Source organism: Lepidochelys kempii, chromosome 4, assembly GCF_965140285.1.
Source record: "Lepidochelys kempii isolate rLepKem1 chromosome 4, rLepKem1.hap1, whole genome shotgun sequence".
In the NCBI taxonomy this organism is placed as follows: domain Eukaryota; kingdom Metazoa; phylum Chordata; order Testudines; family Cheloniidae; genus Lepidochelys; species Lepidochelys kempii.
Genome location: NC_136383.1, coordinates 85,538,135 through 85,559,309, shown reverse-complemented (window position 1 = coordinate 85,559,309; position 21,175 = coordinate 85,538,135). Strand labels below are relative to the sequence as shown.

Sequence of the window (21,175 nt, the reverse complement as noted above, 5' to 3'; positions counted from 1 at the left end):
GAGACTGAGGTGACTTGAAGAAAAATTGTATATTTTTCTAAGGGCTTATGTACACTTACAGCACTATTACGTTGCAGCTGTGCTGCTGTAGCACTTAGTGAAGACAGTACCTACACTGGTGGGAGAGCTTCTCCTGTCAGTGTAGGTTCTCCATCTCCCTGAGAGGCGGCAGCTATGTCGACAGGAGAAGCCCTTCCATTAACATAGCACTATCAACACTAGAAGTTAGGTCAGTATGTGACAGTACACCTCATATTCATCATAGTAATATTATGATATGATTATGGCGTAATTATGATGCATTTTGTACAAGATGAGTCATGTAAGGTGCCATTGGAATGTTATGATTTGCTGAATATGATTATTCTACGTGTATGCATGCATCATTTTTGTATCTGAAGTTATAAATATTGACTATGTATCTGTTGTATCTGTATTTCAAACATGGCACCCACTAGGCAAAATGCTTCCAGCCTTGATGGCTGGTTGTGAAGGACTATTCAGGGCAATGGGCCATTAGGAAAAAAAAACAATAGGCCATAGAAGAAGCTTAATCCCTTCCTGGCAAGCCTTCCTAAGAACGCTTCAGACAGCCTGTACGTAATGGCTGCTATGACTCTGCAAAGGCATGTAAACAACTACATGACACTGGACTCCATTTTGGGTACCTGTATTTTTCCATAAACTGGTCTGGGAAGCAAGTTTGAAACAAAGGGTTCCCGCCATATGGAACAGCTTATATAGGGACATCTTTGGTTGTTCTTCACTCCCCCAAAACTCAACATCTGAGAGAAGTTCTGAAAGAAAAGGACTTAGAATGAGGTGGGGAGCCCAAGCTGCAAAGCAAATACAGCTTGTGCTTTTAGAATGTGCAAGCCTGCTTGTATCGTCAGTCAGGGTGAAAAATTGCTAATTCATATCCAGTCTCCGTAATATCTTAGGCTTAGTTTGCTCTTTTGTTTATTTACTAGGCAATCTGCTTTGATCTGTTTGCTATCACTTATCACTTAAAATCTGTCTTTTTTTTGTAGTTAATAAACTTGTTTTTGTGTTTTATCCAACGCAGTGTGCATTTAAGTGAAGTGTCTGGGGAGAATCTCAGCTCTGTGAGCAAAGGCTATTGCGTACCCTTCCCACATTGAGGGGAAGGTGAACCATATATTAATGAGCTTACTTTGTACAGATCCCTGTGCAGTGTAAGACGGTATAATTTTTTTTTTACTCCAGCAAGGTTGCAGGGTAGAGGAGCTGGGAAATTGGCTGTTGTCTCCTGCCTGTCTTTGAGTAAGGCACTTGGGTCACTCAGTTTAGGTGTTTGGTGACAGCTGCTGTCATGTTGGGTGACTACAGGTCCTGAAGAGGCTGTGAGTCACCAAAAGAGCAGTGTAGGAAAGGCCAGCCCAGCTCGGAGGTTAAAGGGGTGCAGCTCCCAAACACTACCCCAGAGGTTACAATCTGTCACACAGTATAACTGCTTTGCTCAGGGGTGTGAATTTCCACAACCCTGAGCACTACAGTTATACTGACATAATTTTTTAGTGTAGACTGGGCCTAAGAGTATTAAGAAATTTACAATGAGCCCCTTCTGCTGACATGGAATCATAGAAATGTAGCATTGGAAGGGATCTTGATAAGTCATCTAGTCGAGTCCCCTGCGGTTTTGTCTAAACTGTTCTTAAAAATCTCCAATGATGGAGATTCTACAACCTCCCTAGATAATTTGTTACAGTGCTTAACTACCCTGTCAGGAATTTTGTCCTAGTATCTAACCTAAATTTTTCTTGCTGAAATTTAAGCCCATTACTTCTGTCCTGTCCTCAGTGGTTAAAGAGAACAATTTATGACTCTATTCTTTATAACAATATGTTACATACTTGAGGACTATTATCGTGTCCATCCTCAGTCTTCTCTTCTCCAGACTAAACAAACACAGGTTTTTTCAATCTTTCCTCAAGGTCATGTTTTCTAGACCCTCAGTCATTTTTGTTGCTCTCCTCTGGACTTCCTTTTATTTGTCCACATCTTTCCCAAAGTGTGGTTTCCAGAACTGGATACAATACTCTAGTTGAGGCCTTGTCAGTGCTGAGTAGAGTGGAAGAATTACTACTTGTGTCTTGCTCCTGCTTCTACTACACCTGAGAATGATGTGCACTTTTTTCAGCAGTATTACATCATTGACTCATATTTAGTTTGTGATCAACAATAACTCCCAGATCCTTTTCTGCAGTACTCCCTTCTATGTATTTATTTCTCATTTTGTATTTGTGTGATTGATTATTACTTTCTAAGTGGAGTACTTTGCATTTGTCCTTATTGAATTTCATCCTATATATTTCGGACCATTTCTCCAGTTTGTCAAGACCATTTTGATGTCTAATCCTGTCCTCCAAAGTGCTTGCAACCCCTCCCAGCTTGGTATTGTCCACAAACTTTATAAGTGTACTCTCTCTGCTATTATGCCAAGCATTTATGAAGATATTGAATAGAACCAGAGCCAGGACAGATCCCTGTGGGACTCCACTCATTATGCCACTTCAGGTTGACTGTGAATCATTGATAACTATTCTCGGAGTGTGGTTTTCAAACCAGTTGTGCACTCGCTTTATAGTAGGTTTGTCTAGGCTATATTTCTGAAGTTTGTTTATGAGACTGCTCATGGGAGATAGTATCAAAGGCCTTACTAAAGTCAAGATATAGCACATGTATTGATTCCCCGCACCCACAAGGCTTGTTAGGTTTCAAAGAAGGATATTAGGTTGGTTTGACATGATTTGTTCTTGACAAATCCATGTTGACTGTTACTTATCCCCTTATTATCTTCTAGGTGCTTACAAATTGATTGTTTGAGTAGTTGCTCCATTATCTTTCCAGGTACCAAAGTTAATTTGACTTGTCTGTAATTCCCTGGGTTATCCTTATTCCCCTCTTATAGCTAGATACTATATTTGCCCCTTTCCAGCCCTCTGGGATCTCTCTCATCCTTCATAAGTTTTCAAAGATAATCGCTAATGGCTAAGAGATCTCTTCATCCAGTTGCTTAAGTATTCTAGGGTGTATTTCATTAGGGCCTGCTGACTTCAAGACATCCAGGTTGTCTAAGTAATTCTTAACTTGTTCTTTCCCTAGTTTAGTCTCAGAGCCTACCCCATTTGCACTGATGTTCACTATGTTAGGCCTGGTCTACGCTGGCCGGGGGGGGGGGGGGGAATCAACCTCAGATACGTCAATTTCAGCTACGCTATTCTTGTAGCTGAAGTTGGGTATCTTAGGTTGACTTACCTCACGTCCTCACGGCGTGAGATCGACTGCCGCCGCTCCCCCATTGACTCCGCTCTGCCTCTCGGCATGGTGGAGTACAGGGTTCGACAGCAGAGTAATCGGGGGTCGATTTATTGTGTCTACACTAGATGCGATAAATCGATCACCGATAGATCGATCACGGTGGGTATTGTAGATATACCCTTAGTAGTCATATCACTGCTAACCTTTTTGGTGAAAAGCTGACACAAAAAGAGCATTTAACACTTGGCCATTGCTGCATTTTCTGTTATTGTCTTTCCTTCTTCATTGAGTAATGGGCCTCCTCTGTCTTCCTTTTGCTTCCAATGTATTTGTAAAATGTTTTCTTGTTACCCGTTATGCCTCTAGTTAGTTTAATCTTGTTTTGTGCCTTGACTTTTCAAATTTTGTTCCTACATTCACATGTTTTTTTTTTTAATACCAAACCTTCATAATTTGACCTAGTTTCCACTTTTTATATGATTCTCTTTTGAGTTTCGGGTGATTGAAAATCTCCTGGTTAAGCCAGGGTCGTCTCCCTATTTGTCAGAATCAAATCTAGGACAGGCTGTGACCTAGTCGCTTTCTGTAATGAAAAGTTGTCTGGAATACATTCCAAGAACTTGTTAGATAATCTGTGCCCTGCCATTTTATTTTCCCAACACATGTCTGGGTAGCTGAATTGCCCCATCACCACCAAGTCCTCTGCTTTGGATGATTTTGTTAGTTGTTTAAATAAAACCTTATCTACATCTTCGTCTTCGTTAGGTTAGGTGGTCTATTGTAGATCCCTACATGACCTCACTCTTGGTTTTTTACCCCTTTTCTCCTTACCCAGAGACTTTCAACAGGTCTGCCTCCCACTTCTATCTCGTGCAGGTGTATATATCCTTGATATATAAGGCAACACCTCCTCAGTTTATTCTCTGCCTGTCTTTCCTGAACAAGTTATACCCTTCTATACCAATATTTTACCCATGTGAATTATCCACCCAATCTCTATGATGCCAATTATGTTGTAATTCTGATTATTTGCTAGTATTTCTAGTTCTTCCTGTTTATTCCCCATACTTCTTGCATTAGTATACAGCATCAAAGATGTTCATTAGATTTCCCCACAATATTCCCCTCCATATTGTCTTTCCTTTTCCCACTAGGATTGTCCATGTTCCTTCCCCAGACTCTGACTCTTCACCCAGATCTCCATATTCTGGACTTTCCTGTGGGCTTTGTTTTCCTGCTCCCATCAAACTTATTTAATGCCTCCCTGAGTGGATTAGCCAGTCTGTTTCAGAGAGATTCTTCCCATTCCTGGCTAGTTGGCCCCCATCTCTGCTCAGCAGTCCTTCTTGGAACAGCATCTCATGATCAAGGAACCTGATGCTTTCCTAGTGACATGCACATTCTTTGTGTACAATCATTATATATATTATACATTATATGTATAAAACTATTAGATGTGCAATTTTCTAAAGCTCTAAGTTTTCGTCTGAATCTGATCCCATTGAAGTCAATGGGAGTTTCTACCATTGACTTCACTGTAAGCAGAGTTATGCCATCACTGAACACTTCTGAAAATCCTAGCCTAAGCTTCTAATAGTTGCAACTGTTTTGTTTGGACGTGTAAGGAGTCATCAATTTAAAATTAACATGCCCAGCGAAACAAACATATTCAGTTTCAGTGCCCAAAAGAAAATTAGGCCCAGTGAATTTAATATAGAATTATCTGGCTTTACACCTTTGTCTTCTAAATTTCATATTTTCTCCTATTTTTCAGTGTGTTGTGTTTGCTATGACTTCTGGTCAAATGTGGAATCATATCCGGGGACCTCCATATGCTCATAAGAATCCTCAGAATGGACAAGTGGTGAGTGAATTTTTTGCATTAGTATCTAAATTGACTTGATTGGTACAGAGTTCTGAAAATCTAAAGTGCAGTAGGAAAATGGATCAGGATCACAGTTCAGGAAACGTGAACACTGCCTGTTGTGGAACCAACAGCTCCCATTTGGACACCTAACTAAGTAGCCTTGTCTTCAAAACATCTGAGCTTCTATTTGTGCACCTAAGCAAAATGGTAGGATTTTCAAAGGCACTCAACACCAAGCAGCTCTTGTTCATCACAAATAAATAAACGTTACGTTTTTTTTGTAGGGACGTGCTAAGTAATAAGATTAAAATGTAAACTAGTCTGAATTTTCACTTTTTCTGCAAGCTCAACTCAGAGAAATCCATTTAAATTTTAAAGAATTTGGGCAAGAAACCCTCTGTCCCCACCATGAAGGCTGAAAACAAGAGGGAGAAAGTAGAGGAGATTGTCAAGGTTCTAATTTGTTTGCGTTTTTTTTTTACAGCTTCTCGACATCCCTGTAACCCTTTAGTAGGGCTTTACAGAACCCCTTTTTGCTCATACACTTGCCTTTTCATTGTATCCCATTATGGGGTGGGCTCCTCTGTCAACTTCTTATGAGCTGAGGGCTGCCACTGTTGCTGCTATGTATCTCTGTTACTGTTGTCAGAAAAAAATTTCTCATAGGGGAGGGAAAACAAATTTCTAAACTACTCCCCAACATGCATAGTGATTTGCTGAGAAGGGGGAGCAAAGCCCCCTGACTTTATCTTTGAGAAGGTGCCAACAGTTGATGAAAAGATGGCCCAGGTTTTTCTCCATCATTTTGAGTATTTGTCACTGCCAAAAAGTGATTGGAGTAGAAGCTTACAAGGCTTGCAAAAACTTTGGCAAACATCCACCTTTTTTCCTACTTAATGGAACTTCTAACCATTTTCAAGTTTGCCCATTGCTAGTTCACCTTGCCTGTTTAGGCCTAAAAGAATAAATCCTCTCTATTTCCTTTGATGCTTCATATCCTAATTGGAATAGCAGAAAGTGATGGCTTGAATTCGATTACTGACCCACAGGGTACCAGGATTATAGCAGGAGATTGATGACATAAAATGACGTGATTCGGTCTGCTGCTTTGTTATGCAGAACTAGATCCAATAAAGTGATAAATAATGTCAGTAAAACATTGTGTTTAGAAGGGTTTAGAATTTTTCATTAGTGCCTTGAAGTATTTAATGTATAACATCTTCCTGCAGAGTGATTGAAAGGTGAAAGAGGGCATATAACCCTTCTTAAAGACTCATTTCTGCTGTGCTTCCTACAGTAAAGCTAGTTGACTTATATAAAAAAAAAGCCGATGTTATTCCACTTCCCATAAATTTTGTCATGTTGACTGTCTTCAGACTGTGAGCTCCTCAGACCAGGGACTGTCCCTTCTTGAGTATCTGGGAAGCTGGAATGTGAGTCAAGAGACCTAGATTCTATTCCCAACTCTGTTGCTGATCTGTTGTGTTACTCCTCGGCAAGTCACTTCATCTCTCTGTGCCTCTCTCCCACCTCTCACCCTTTGTCCATATTCTTTATTTAGACTATAGGCTCTTTGAGGCCATGACTGTCTCACTATGATTTTATAAAATGCTTAACACAAATCATACATTTTAGTTTCTGAGATGTCAAGAAGGATTTGGACACAGGCTACTAGACTCCTGGTCTAGTTTGTGAACTATTGACCAATGTAATTAGAGGTCAAAGCAAATTTCAGTTCATAACTGGTAGATAGGTTTCAGAGTAACAGCCGTGTTAGTCTGTATTCGCAAAAAGAAAAGGAGTACTTGTGGCACCTTAGAGACTAACCAATTTATTTGAGCATAAAATAGATAGATCATTATTTTCAGAAGTCTGATATAGGACTTATCAAATATTAAACTAGAAGTTTAGTGATATTCGATATACCTGTGCATATTTTACTGTTTTTTTTCAGAGAATGGTATTATACATTTTTAATGTCACACCCTCAAGGCTTTAGTTATATATCTTTTAACTTGGAGTCATAACAAATATATACAGTAGCTTCCTGTGATATTTATGTGGCCTCTTTGTTAATTCATAATAGCACTACTTGGTACTTTATTGCAATTTTTAATCTGTACATCTTGATTATGTTTACGAAAATGAGTAAGCAACATTATCCTTCGACACATGAGAGCTATGGATAGGTTACATCCTAAATTTATTAATTGTTGTGTCCAAATTTGTTCTCACTTTTGTGTGCATAGTACACTGGATGCATAAGTATGACCCAACTGTGTGTGTGTATCAGTTGTTGCATGCACACTCCTAAAAAGGCATATAAAGGGTTAGTAGTTTTAATGTGAGATTTAAATCCTCTACATGATTGAAGGGATTCTCTGCTTTTGTGGCTGGAATCCAGGTTCATGCATAGTGCATGTTTTCACAAGTCCTGCTTAGCCTGAGTTGCACCAGACTTTTAAAGAGACAGCATTCTATCTTTAGAGCCCTGCACGGATACAAAATTAGTATCCACATCCGATCCACAATCCGCAAACATGGATATCCGTGGATTTGCAGGGCTCTATCTTTATGTCAACTGTACGTTTATGAAGCCAAAAATATTTACTGCTGATGGCTGAGATATTGCTGAGCTGCACTTCCCAGATGATGTTGGTCTGACCATCTGTGGGATCAGGTGGGATTTTTTTTCCTTTGGGGCCAAATTGGCAGGGTGTCGGGGGAGGGGAAGCTGTTCTCCTTCCTTGCAGCATCATGGAGGTACAGTTTCAGGTGAAAAGGAGTGTGAATAGTGATTTTTAAGGTTAGAAAGAGATATAGAAATGTTTGGTTTATCTCAATTTGAATCTGATGTTCTGTGCAGATAAAGGCTGAAAGGGACAGCTCCCAGAGAGAAGTCTGTATAAGAGGCCAAGGATATGGCTAGTGGTCCTTTTTTTGCCTGTGAAGTAATGGGGAAATCTTAAGCCTTTGCAGACTGAGGTACCCACATACCGCCTTGTTGGGGAAGGGTGAGCAGATTCAGAGATGAACTGAGTATTAGAAGCAAGGCTGAAGAGGACCAACCCTGAATTACTGGTTATATGGTAGCAGGCCATTTAACCCTCCGCTGGACTCAATTAAATGGAGGGGCAGAGAGTACAAGTTCAGTTAATAAAGTTACAGTCTGTTTTAAAACCATCTCTCTGTTTCATTCACTTGCCTGTCCTTATCAATGGTAAATAGTGGCACCCATTTTACTTTCCACCTATGATAGGTGTTTGTCCCCTTTACAATTTTGATGGAACTGCTTGATTTCTGTGCTCGTGAATTCACTCTGACTCATGGGAAAGGCTGCCGGATGAAATATGGGATTTTGAAGACTACATCATAAATTATTATCAGTGGCATCCCTTCGCTGTAAACTTGTCTAGGTCTGATAAAAGGGATAGTTACTACATAGGTGCTTTAAATCCCAAGGATTGCATTATAGATAATTATAATGGAATACATTTTCCTGCCCTTCTTTCCTTATTCAACCAAACTCCTCTTGAATCTGTACAGCTTTTTCTACAGTTACCCTTTCTTAGCACCCTACTAGGCTGTAAATACAAATGTTTGATATATTTCTGAAAACTGACTTTTGTTTACTTTTACACTAAATAAGTTTTAGTAAATCAAATATACATGTATATTAACATAGTACAACATAATGTAAGGAAAATCCATAACTAGAGGTGTATGATGCTGGGATTGTTTTGCAAGTTTATTTGGCACAATTTAGATGTCCTCTAGTCTGGCAGTCAAGTGCTAATGGTCCACTTAATAGTATAATACATCAAAAAACACTCATTATCAGATTGCTTAAGAAGAGTATACAATACCACAAAGACATGGGATATAAAATGAATATTTTTTGTTATGGAAACAATTTTGCTCTGTTCATTTTATTCATTGAATCCAAAGATTTATCAAGGATACACCCTTTAACTTAGACAACTTCATTTTACTTTGTGCAAACTAAAGCTTTCAACATCACGTGATCATTTTTAATTATTATAGGCTGGCCTAGATGTGGTATGTAGTTTAGCAAATTACAATCCCCTAGGTGGAAGGATAATATATACCACCTCAAAAATGTATATGTACAGAAAATCAGACTTTCTCATCAATAATTCTCTCTTCAAATGCAATTCCCTCTTCATAGTTGAGAGTGTGTGCCTCAGAATCAATTGGAAGACAAGGACAGTTTCTGTTTCAAGCATGTTTTTTTATAGATCCCATCATTCCGAGACAGATTTATATGAAGGGCTGTGGCCTCAAGCAGCCTCTTTCTTTGTATGTACCTGTAGGCAGCAGGTCTGAGAACCATTGCTTCTTGTTTTCCATTTGCCATTTCATTATTGTAGCATGGTGTAGTTTGTAGTTAGTATTCAAATGAATAAAAACTTTTTAAAAACATATTTCTTTACTCCATGCTGTTTCAGATCAGCAGTTCTCTGTATATTTATCGATTCAGTCATGGATTGTTTGCTGGCTCTGGGCCATTTCATTGGGCTTGCCCTCCATCTAACTTATGTGGTTCCATGATAGTTGGAATTACTTTAAGCCATGACTAATAGGTGCCCATGAGAGTCAATTTTAAAAAAATCGCAAAATATCTGTGGTGGACCAAATTACCTGTTTCTTTAAACGCCTCTGGGAAAGCATATTCAGACTTTACCTTTGTCATGAGTAAGCATTGGCTGAGGCAATTCTTAATGCAGGCTGCTTTAAGAGTCCAGCTGATGAGGACTGTTTCATTCTTTGTTTGATCACTTCCATGTTTATTTCATATTTCCAAAACTATGTGATTTAGGATAGAGACAGAGCTGTTATCAGATAAATTTACAAAATCACTTGCATTCTAACCTCATTTTAAATCCTTCATAACTTCCTGAATCTTCACCTTTCAGGCTGAAATTTCCCAGGCTTCTTGTCTGACAAAGATGACTTTGGCAGGAAAGAGTAGGGTGTGGAGGTGGGATTTTGAGCCAAATTTGTCATGAGTTTTAAAAGCAAGGAAAGTGAGGGAAGAAATAATTTCTCCATTGTGATTGTAACATAGCTGTGTTGGCACAGCTGCTGCAAGTAAAAAGCCCACTAAACATCCACAAAGTTACTTCATTGTTCTTCAGATCTCTCTCTGATGCTAAGGGGGAAGGTGACCATCTACACTAACAGTCACCACTTTTACAAAACTGTGGTAAATCTTGTACAAAGTATGTATTGTGAGGTCTCATTGGGAAAGTTGTAATCTCCTGAGTATTAGTATCTGGTTATAATGTGTGTATCAACATTGTGTGGGGAATTATAAGATTTTGCTATATGTTTGTTACTCAAACATGTTGTGAGTCTGAGAAATGCCCACAGGTTAGCTCTTCAGGAATAAAAAAGGAACTGTAAACAAGAGCCTCATCTACAAAGACCCCTCAAATGGCCCGTACACAGAATGTGCAAGCACAAATTTGCAATTCGTATAAAGAACTGATGGCAACGTATGTGTGCCATGGAACTGCATGACCCCATGACACAGGATTTTTCCTGCAAAAAGGGTCAGTATATAAAGAGGGAGAACAAAGGCCACTGATCACCTCTTCCCTACCCCATCTCTGGACTGGTGAATTCTGACATTGGAAACTATTTGGGCAACCAAGAGAGACGTATATAAAGCTAGCAGATTTAAAATCCCTGCTATCATTTTGGAATACATCCTTTGATCCAACTGTAATGTATTGTATTTGCTTTAACTTTTTGGTGACTCTCATTTGTTTTTCTTAGTTATTACATCTTTAGTTAGTTTGCTAAAGGATTCACTGCAGTGTTGTCTTTGGAGTAAGGTCCTAAGCATCCATGGACCTGGGTAAGTGACTGGCCCCCTAGGACTGGAAGAACCTAATGTGTGGTGATTTTTGGTTTTAATAACCTGTCATCACAGAAGTCCGGTTTGTCTGGGTGGCAGTATGGACTGGAGTGTCTAAGGGGACTGTCTGTGGCTCCATTTTTAAGATAGCATAGTGACCAGGAGCGCACATTTGTCTGGTTAAATCTAATTATAGAATATACCACCAAGTATAGGGGTGTCTTCCCAGTTTTTTCAGTCTGACCTGAGATAGGCCCTCTCAACTGTAATTCAGACCAGGCATGATGACACCATCCTTAAAACTCTCTCCTTTGCCATGGCACCTACAAAGAACAATGGGTAGGCAGCTGGTGTGCTGAGACCACTTCCTGTCATGCTGACCAGTATTATGTCATTGCTTCCTTGTGCTCCTCCATCTGTTTGTATCCACTTGTTGTCTTTTGTCTTATATTTTGATTGTAAGATCTTAGGGCAGGTATGAATTTTTATTATGTATTTGTACAGTGCCTAATGCAATGGAAGCATGACTGCATCTCCTAGGTGCTACTGTGAATCAGATAATTCAAATAATAAATTTTGGTATGAAAATAGACTGTACTATTACTTATTTGAGTGGCAGGATTGTAGCCTATGTTTTCAAAACCAAAGCTGTTTCTCAGAGAAATAAGTGTACAGCATTATAAATTATATTTTTGAAGTCTTGCTTCAGTACATTTCTTACATAGAATCGCTCTATTTTATATTTTGCATGTGACCTGCCCTCTAACAATCTTCAAATTAAAATATGGTTTTCTGAGTCCTGGATGTACTTTCTTTAAATACCATCAGACTCTGAGTCAGATTATGTACAGAATTTATAACTATATCTTACTGATTTAAATATCTAATTAGAAATTTGTTATTTATATGATATGTGCAAGTAAATGAAAAATTGAACTTTTCCAGAACCTTGGCAATCAAAAGTATGTGTTCCCTGATGACATGATGTCAACAAAGAGGATCTTCTGTAGCTTACTGTAAAGACCCCTCTTCTGATTTCCATATGTTGCCAACCGTTTTAATCAGGGTGGATTTGATTTAAATCAAATTGATTTAAATCATGATTTAAATCATTAGTCAGACTCTATTTAAACATGGTTTTCTACATAAAAGTGCATTCTTGTTGGTTGTTATAACCTTAATACATATTATTTCAACTGAGAGATAGATGTAGGTTTCATTTTTAGAAGGTAAACACTATACATTTTAAAACAGTGACTTGTTTTGAAAACTTTTCAGATTAGTTTTAGAGCTATATCAGAATGAATGATTGTTTGGTTATTTCATTTACCAAAGATAATTCAAGCAGATATTTATGAAGTCATTGGGAGGTGAACTATCTCCAATTCAACAGGTTAATCATTAATATTTGGAGGATTTTCTTGCTATGATGTTTTAGGAGAAGACCATTTAAATTGTTTTATTTAACTAAAACAGACATTTGAATTGTTTTATTTAACTACAACAACAACGTTAAGTATTCTGGATTTTTTTCTTCAACAGCAAACATATAATATTTTAATAAAACAAGCACATGTCCCTCACTTCTCACATTTATCTCCAGACTTCTTCTCCTTGTCCAGATCTATTCCGCCCCCAACAATCTTCTATTCATTGGACTTTTTGAAACTTTGCACTTTTAGAGAGAGGTAAGGGATTGACTCTGTGTACACAAATTTGCAGAGGGACAGTAGAGTTGAGGTCTGGTTTTTTTCACCTCTCTATTATTTATTTATTTATTTATTTATTTAAAACATTTTTGCTGTTAACAAGCATGTTATCTTTGAAGACACAAATCCACAGTTTGAGAACTGCAAAACTAAGCATCTCTGATGGTATCCTCTAGACTGAGCACTGCGTCCCATTGGGTAGATAGAAAGATTAACCTAACTAATCTATACAGAAGCCATGGAACCCCATAAGATTGGGTCTCTAATCCATGAACTATTGGAACTCATTTTAAAACGTTTCCTTAAACGTTACATGAATATATTGTCTCATACTATGGAATTAGAATTTATAATCCCTATTCCATGATGAGATATCTTTGAGCTATAATGTATCTTAATTAAAACTATCTTTAGATTTTTCTTTTCCCCTCAAAAAGCATTTTAACAAAAAAATTTGATTTAAATTTAAAAAATCTGATTTTTTAATTTTTTTAAAACAAAAATCATTGATTTTTATCCACCCTGGTTTTAATTCAATTGTTTCTCTCTGTAGAACAGAAGGTAGCATAAATTAGAATATTTGTCAGTTATAATGAACTCTCATATCTTCCTCTGCATGGTATAATATGGGTGTCCATGACAGCTACTGGTATGTCAAACTGAACTGGAGAAAAGTAATGCAGTTCATAACTACTTGTAATCTGTTCCTTGTCTCACATATCACCACAGAAGATTCATTGTACTTGTCATTATTTAAAATGACAACTTCATTTCTCCTTCTTAAATTCCTATCTTTAAAGAGACTAAGAGCTTTCGTCTGCTTCAGTGAAAAACACTATTTACCTTGCCAATAGCTTTCCTTAGTATCATCACAACTCTGTCTTTAGCTCACCTATTACCCTTACAATACTAAGCTTGCCTCCCCTAAAGTACTCTAATTCTGTACACATTATTTTGTATGACATTTTTCAGTGACTTTAAGTGACTTTAAGACCGTGATCATAATGTAGAATACTACCCTCACTTAATTGTTGTGATGTGTAATTAGAAACTTTCTCAAACTTCTGTTGTGTTACTGAATATTTATGAAAGTAAATGTTAAGGGCCTGTTTGTGTGACCCTTACTCATGTTGAGTAGTACCTTTTTTTTTTTTTTAATAGTCACACCAATTTCAGCTCATTCTAGTATTTGGTCTTATGTGAGGGTGGAGAAACCTCACCAGCAATGTCTATTGTAGAAAATAGAACCATAGATTTGGTGTCTTCTTGTGATACTTCCTTCAGTGGTGCTTTTCAGTTCTGTTTTGAGAGACTCCCAATGAGTCCCTTGGGGTCATTCACTCTAGTCTTTTATCTTGGCACGTGCTCTCTACATCAGTGTTCCAAAAGTCCTCTATGCTTTTGCCACAATAATATTTTTTAGGATTGGATGCAGATCTGTGTGACTTTCAGTTCTGTCACTGTTTTATCTGAATCAGATGGTGTCGTCACATGTCTTACTGGTGTCTGATTAAGAATGGTCCATGGATGAGCATTAGCTGTCTAAAGGTCAGTAAAAGATGGTGGAGTTTATTTCAGGTCTCTTAATTAAGGGTGTGCACTTGCCAGTGATTATGTGATTTTATAACATGGCAATCTTAGATTTTATGCTGCTTTTAGATAATCAGATAATAGGAATGGCCTGGACTGATTTCATTTATATATGTCCAGGAGATTTTGACTTTTCTTTGGTTTGGAAGCAACTTATACCATTATCCTTGTTGCTTCAAAATTAGTCTTCTTCAATATACCCTACATGAGACTATACCTTAAAACTATTTGGAACCTTAGTGTAGTGCAGAACTGGGCTGCCCACCCTTGTACTGAATCAGTCTGGAGTTGTGATCTTCACAGCATAGTGTAAAGCCCATGAATTTCCTTGGATGTGTTGGGAGGATTGAGAGATCTGGAAGGAAAGCGAGTGATTTATTTTATTGTCAGGTGGCAGTTTTCTTACATGTGTTGATGCTGTTGTGAATTGTTTATCAGTAGGTATTCTGTATGGCATATGTATTTTAAAAGCTTGTTAAAGTTTTTAGAGCATAAGAGTTCATGGATAGGTTCATCTATGACTATTTGTCAAGGTGGTCAGGGATTCAACCCCATGCTTTGGGTGTCCCTAAACCTACTGCTGCCAGTAGCTAGGACTGGATAACATTTCCTTGTTCTTGTCATTGACTCTGAAGCACCAGATACTAGCCTCTGTCAGAAGACGGGAATTTGGGTTAGGTGGACCATTGGTCTGACCCTTTATGGCCGTTCTTATGTTCTTAGGATAGAATTTGGCCATGGGGCTGCAATTTATATCCATTTATTAAACCCCTAAAATATAACCCCTTGCAAAAGTGGATCAAATGTAAATATATGTTTAACTACAGTGCTCCTTATTCAAACATTTCTTTCTGTATATCTTCAACAATTCTGTAACCACTGATCTTTATTCTTGCACAGTATCTAAATTATCACTGTTCAAAGAGGAATGCCAGCAATGGCATTTGGCAATCTGTATGTTCCTGAAATTAGGTGAAAATATTCAGTTTTTTGAAGACTTTTACGATTAGGCAATGAAGGATGAAGTACTATGCATCACAATATTTTTAGAGTATCTGGACTCTTACATTCATCGGTCGCTAAGCAGGGGTGAAATGTTATTTGTGACAATGTATTCTTAAGTATTGTGTGACATAGCTTTTTCATAGGATTCTAATTAAAATAAATTGAACTGGTTCTTTGAACCATTTCAAAGAATGGCTTTTTCTTTCAAGCCAAGTAAATTATAAATTGCTTTTTTGCCTTCCACATATGTGGATAAATGTTTGAAGCATAAAAAATACAGCTCAACATCATTGCATTCTAAACACATAGCTGTACACCAGATTTAATTATAACAGTATCAGAATATAAAATCAGTCCTGCCTCTGGCAGTGTAAACAAGGAGCAACTCGCGAGCACCTCCTTGGCCCTTGGCCACTGTGCCTGTGGTTAGTGGAAGGACACGCGCCCGCCCACTACTTCAGGTCCCAACCCAGGGACCCTATGACTAGCAGCCACCTGCTGCTTCCTTCACTACTGTCTATTACAGCATTCCCTGCGTTGCTTCCCACTCTGTCCCACAGCTTCTTGGGTCCCTGGCCTGTTCTCTGTTTAAGCAGGGTCTCTCCCAGACATTCTTGCCCAGATAGTCCATAACAATCCCTGCCCTTTTTGCTCAGGATTCTTTCTCACAGGCGCCTTCACCTGGTGAACTTCTAACAAGTCTCTGGCCCTTCTTATTAGGGCTCTCTCTCTTAGCCTCTGTGCCTGGAGAGCTTCACAGTCCTTCCCCTGCTTAGGCAGAGTTTCTCCCCAGTCTCTGTACCTGTGGAGTCTCCCAGCCTGCGACTGCTCTGCCTAGCCAGGAACAACATCCTTTCCCCTCTGACTCCAGCCAGCAACCAAGCTGTCCAACCCTGCAGTTCCTTTTATATGGACCTTCTAACCCCTGATTGACTGCCTCCTCTTCAGCCTCTCTAGGCCACTTGGAGGACCGCACTCTACTGCCTTTTTGGGCGGCAGGGTGTGGTAGGACCGCAGGGCCTTCTGGAGGGTGTTGAAGGACCTGGTACACCCCATCACATACAGTGTTTGTAATGTAACGTTATAAATTTTAGGTTGATATGGACGCCTTGTGCTACCTTATTCATAAATAAAGATTATAGAGGGTGTTAACTTAACTTGCAAATTTAGCATCCAATTTTGCAATCCTTGCTCTGGTTCAATTATTATTTATATTCCAGTAGTTTCTAGGGGGATCAGTTCCCATTGTCATGCTCTCTGAGTAGTCTATTTAATTCCAGATCCCATTGAATCCTAGATTTTGACAATTGGTTGGTCTTTTTCTGTTTTTCTTGGATTACAGTTTCTTGCAGGAATAATGCATATGTTCAGGTATATACATTAGTTTACTGGTGATAAAATATTGTGCTTTGTTATAAATGAGAAGTTGAGGATTTTTGGTTCTGTCTGTGTACAATAAAATGAATTTTCAGTGACCACCAAAGTAGTGAGTTTATGATGAAGTTACTGTTAGTAAAAGCTTTTGCAACATTCCAGTTTTAACTGTATTCTGACTGGAGCAAGAAAACTTCAGAAATCAGATTCAGTGTGTAAGATGTTAAACTAACATAAAACAATGTCTCTACATTTTAATGGTTAATATAGGAAATCAGCACACTGACAAATAGGCATCCATTATATGTAATGTAGTACAGGAAGAAAATGTAAAACTAACCTGTGTAAGAAGTCTGCTGCTTTTTTCTTATTTTCTAGAAGTGGTCATTGTAAAGGGCATTTCAATAATACAATCTACTTGTAACGAAAGATTGAATAATATTCTTGTAGTCACAGAGAAATAACACCTTATCTTATACACCATACTATTTTAAAGGAAAAAAGCCAATATTTCAGTAACAAAAATATGCCTGGATGAAGAGAGCTCATAGTTCAAAATGATCCCTCCATTCTTAAAACAATCAGCAGTCAAAAGATATATGCCATAAAAGCACAAGCCAGGACTATTATTTCTCTATGCTGATGTATTCTTGAAATAAGAGCATTGCAGTTTTGGCCAGGTGAAGATGAAGCACAGTCTATATCATCCAAGACTTGATTTCAGACAAGTAACCTGCCATTATTAAATCAAAGGAAAAGGCCACATTTTAATTACTACCTGTAACAACAATTGTAACCCAATTTAAATCACCCAATAATAGCATCAAGCACTGACAAGAAGATAATAAAAAAGTTGAGTGAAGATAGGCCTCTAGACACCATATTCAATTTCATTTGGAGGTAGAGCTACTGTTGAACAAAAAAGCAATAATGGGACTGCAATATAAAGTCGTGTGAAGGGGTTCAGACACCACAGGAACACCTCCTTGTGGCCAGACATAGTGTAGCAGCTTTCTCCCCATATGGCACAGTGATTGGGTGTGCCTACCCTGCACCGATTTAGCAGGAGTTAATCAAACTCTGTAGGCCAAGAAAGCCACGTTCCTTCACCCCTGCAGGGTATGCTCCAACTGGAACCAGAGTACAAAAGGGAATAGCTCAGCTCAATCTGGGCTGGCCACTGGTGAGAGCAGACGTGTGCCGCAGGCTTCTGCCAGGACACTGCTGGAGCTCCAGGACACAGAAGCCAACTGGGTTGAGACTCCAGTGGATCCCAGCCAATGGCTGATGGAAGAGAGACAGCAGAGGCCGTAAGACTACTAGCGTTTGAAGAAAGGGTAGGAAGCAGCCCAGAGAATGGGACAGTTGTAATGGTTGACCAAGGCTGATTATAGAAGTACCACCAGTTCCCTAGGGCTTTGGGTCCATACCCAGTGGAGAAGGGTGATGCCGGGTCTCCCTACCTTGGCTGCCCCACTATCAGGGACAGCTAACACCTGGTTGGGTGAACTTTACTGCAGAAGGACAGCCTTATTGACTCTGTCCATTGGGCTGTATTGATCTGAGCTGAAAGGCCACTACAGAGGCTTGGGTCACTAAGCTGTGCTTCCCCGAGCAGAAGGAGAGCCTTACTGACTCTGGCCATTGGGCCATACAGCCCTGAGCTGCAGGGCTGCCAGCTAGATCCAGGCCACTTCGGCTGTCAAAAACACATTTTTGAAACCCCCCACAATCTGACACCCCATGATGGGGTTTGCGACAACTGGAGGAGAATGTGGGCATCAACCGGGACCTGCTAACAGGGTCTGGATAATGGAGAGCAGCCAACAAAACAACCCTCCTGCCTGACAGATATGGAGGCAGAAAGGATTTTGAAATGGCTGTTGGAGAGCCACCAGCAACAGCAACACCAGACCCAATTTCCACAACAGATAGACATGCAGCAGCAGCTCCAAATGGCAAAATAGCATGAGCAGCAGCAGCAGATGGGGCAAGAACTCGTTGCCCATCACCAGGTGCAGCAAAAGCACCTGGTCCAGCAGATGGCGGCACTGCAGCAGCTGACCACTCCACCTTTCTGCACCCCGACAGAGCCAGAAGCAGAGAACATTTTGGCATGTCTCCCTGTGCATCCCACCAAGATCGGCCCAGTGATGACTCTGAGGCATTCTTTGTGACCCAATGGCTGCCAGAACACTGGGCTATGCTCACGACCCTGTATTTGACTGACCCAGTGCAGACTTCCTACTGAAATCCAGACCTCCCCGAGGCATTGGAATACCACAAAGTGAAGGTGGCCATTCTAGATTAGACCGGCATCTGTCCTGAGATGTACCACCAACAATTTTGCCATGAACGGTACCCACCTGGGACCAGGCCTAGGGCAGTAACCCAGCGACTCCGGGCTTACTGTTGGTGATGGCTGGAACCAGAGATGCTGACCTGCATCCAAGTGGCAGACACGGTGATGCTGGAGCAATTTACTCAAATCCTACCCAGTGCAGGGAAGGAAAGGGTGCAGCAGCATGCCTGGCAACCCTTGCAGAAGCCGTCTCCTTCATGGAAGTTTATCTGACTGCAGAGGGGTCAGACGTGTAAACTGATGAGCCTGGGAAACAGGGGTTGCCCAACTGAGTGGGGACCATGCAAGACTAAGGTAGGGCACCGCGGAAGCCAGCTGAGGCCATCCACAACCACGACAACTCCCAGTGGGAGGTGCCCTGCTGATTCACCCCCCACTCTGAGGCAGGGGCGGGGAAAGGCCCACTGTGTGGACTAGCATTATCCAGGTCAGACCCACAGGCTGGAGGACCAATGTTACAAGTATACAGGAGGACCATTTCCAATGAGATGGCCATTTCGTGGACTATAACTATGGCCAAATGTGGGTGGCAGGCCTCCAATGTAACCCTAGAACTTGACCAAACTAAACTGTAGCCATTTTGGGTGTATTTAGCGACAATTAATTAAAAGCAAAATGCCACATGGCTAGAAATAATTGTCAGGGTTCTCACAGGCAAATCCAAATTCAGCTTAGCTAATAAAAAAAAATTAACACATCATAAAAATAAAAAAGCAACTTTTCTTCCAAGTGCCCCAATATATGTTTTATTATTATTTATTTATTTATTATTATTGTTATAACTAAAATGCTTTGCTAATAAAAATAAACAATTTATTTCAATTTAAAATTTGGTAACCCAATAGGGGTTACTATAAGTTATATTTTATAAAAAATAACTATAAAAATTAAATAAAAGTAAACACCTTGGAACAGTCCGAGGGAGCTTTTCTTAGGGAAAGAAGCTGACACCTAAACTTCCCATCAGCTGGACAGAAGGAGGACCCCCGAAAAACCAGCTGGTAATGACTCAAAACTGTCGCAGACTTTGGGTAACTGTGTTTGGGGATGATGAAAGTTAGAGCCTTGCTGAAGGAATCCCAGGATAAGACCCAGGCAAATCATGGGGAATGTCAAAGACCAAGTTGTACTTGTGGCACCTTAGAGACTAACCAATTTATTTGAGCATAAGCTTTCATGAGCTACAGCTCACTCAGATGCATACTGTGGAAAGTACAGAAGATCTTTTTATACACACAAAGCATGAAAAAAATGGGTGTTTACCACTACAAAAGGTTTTCTCTCCCCCCACCCCACTCTCCTGCTGGTAATACCTTCTCTACAAAAGAAAAAGGACGCTAACTTTCTAAACTACTACGTGCCACAAGAGGCCACAACAGTGGTTCCCTCAACCCACCCAGCAATGTAGTTAACCTATCCAACTATACTGTTAGCCCAGCAGAAGCAGCTGTCCTATCTCGGGGCCTCTCCTTCTGCCCCTCCACCCCCACGAACATGATACAGTTCTGTGGTGACCTAGAATCCTATTTTCGACGTCTCCAACTCAAGGAATATTTCCAGCACACCTCTGAACAACATACTAATCCACAGAGACCTCCCTACCAACACTACAAAAAGAAGGATTCTAGGTGGACTCCTCCTGAAGGTTGAGACAGCAGACTGGACTTCTACATATAGTGCTTCCGCCGACGTGCACGCGCTGAAATTGTGGAAAAGCAGCATCACTTGCCCCAAAACCTCAGCCGTGCAGAACACAATGCCATCCACAGCCTCAGAAACACCTCTGACATCATAATCAAAAAAGGCTGACAAAGGAGGTGCTATTGTCATCATGAATAGGTCGGAATATGAACAAGAGGCTGCTCGGCAGCTCTCCAACACCACTTTCTACAAGCCATTACCCTCTGATCCCACTGAGAGTTACCAAAAGAAACTATAGCTGTTGCTCAAGAAACTCCCTGAAAAAGCACAAGATCAAATCCGCACAGACACACCCCTGGACCCTCGACCTGGGATATTCTGTCTACTACCTAAGATCCATAAACCTGGAAATCCTAGGCGCCCCATCATCTCAGGCATTGGCACCCTGACAGCAGGATTGT

The 21,175-nt window shown here is 39.9% G+C and overlaps 1 protein-coding gene across 6 annotated transcripts in view; it reads left to right on the top strand.

The window, feature by feature from the left end:
• Positions 1-21,175, top strand: part of TUSC3 (tumor suppressor candidate 3) — a 282,627-nt gene that overhangs the window by 152,433 nt on the left and 109,019 nt on the right. For 5 of the 6 annotated variants that reach the window (XR_013635717.1, XM_078852529.1, XM_078852527.1 and 2 more), the window contains one exon: positions 5,057-5,146. The exons of the other annotated variant lie outside the window; for it this stretch is intronic. Coding sequence is in view for 4 of the 5 variants with exons in the window: in XM_078852529.1 (XP_078708655.1) it covers positions 5,057-5,146 (90 nt within the window). In the remaining variant the exon portion in view is untranslated. The remainder of the gene's footprint in view (positions 1-5,056; positions 5,147-21,175) is intronic. 6 annotated transcript variants of the gene reach the window in all.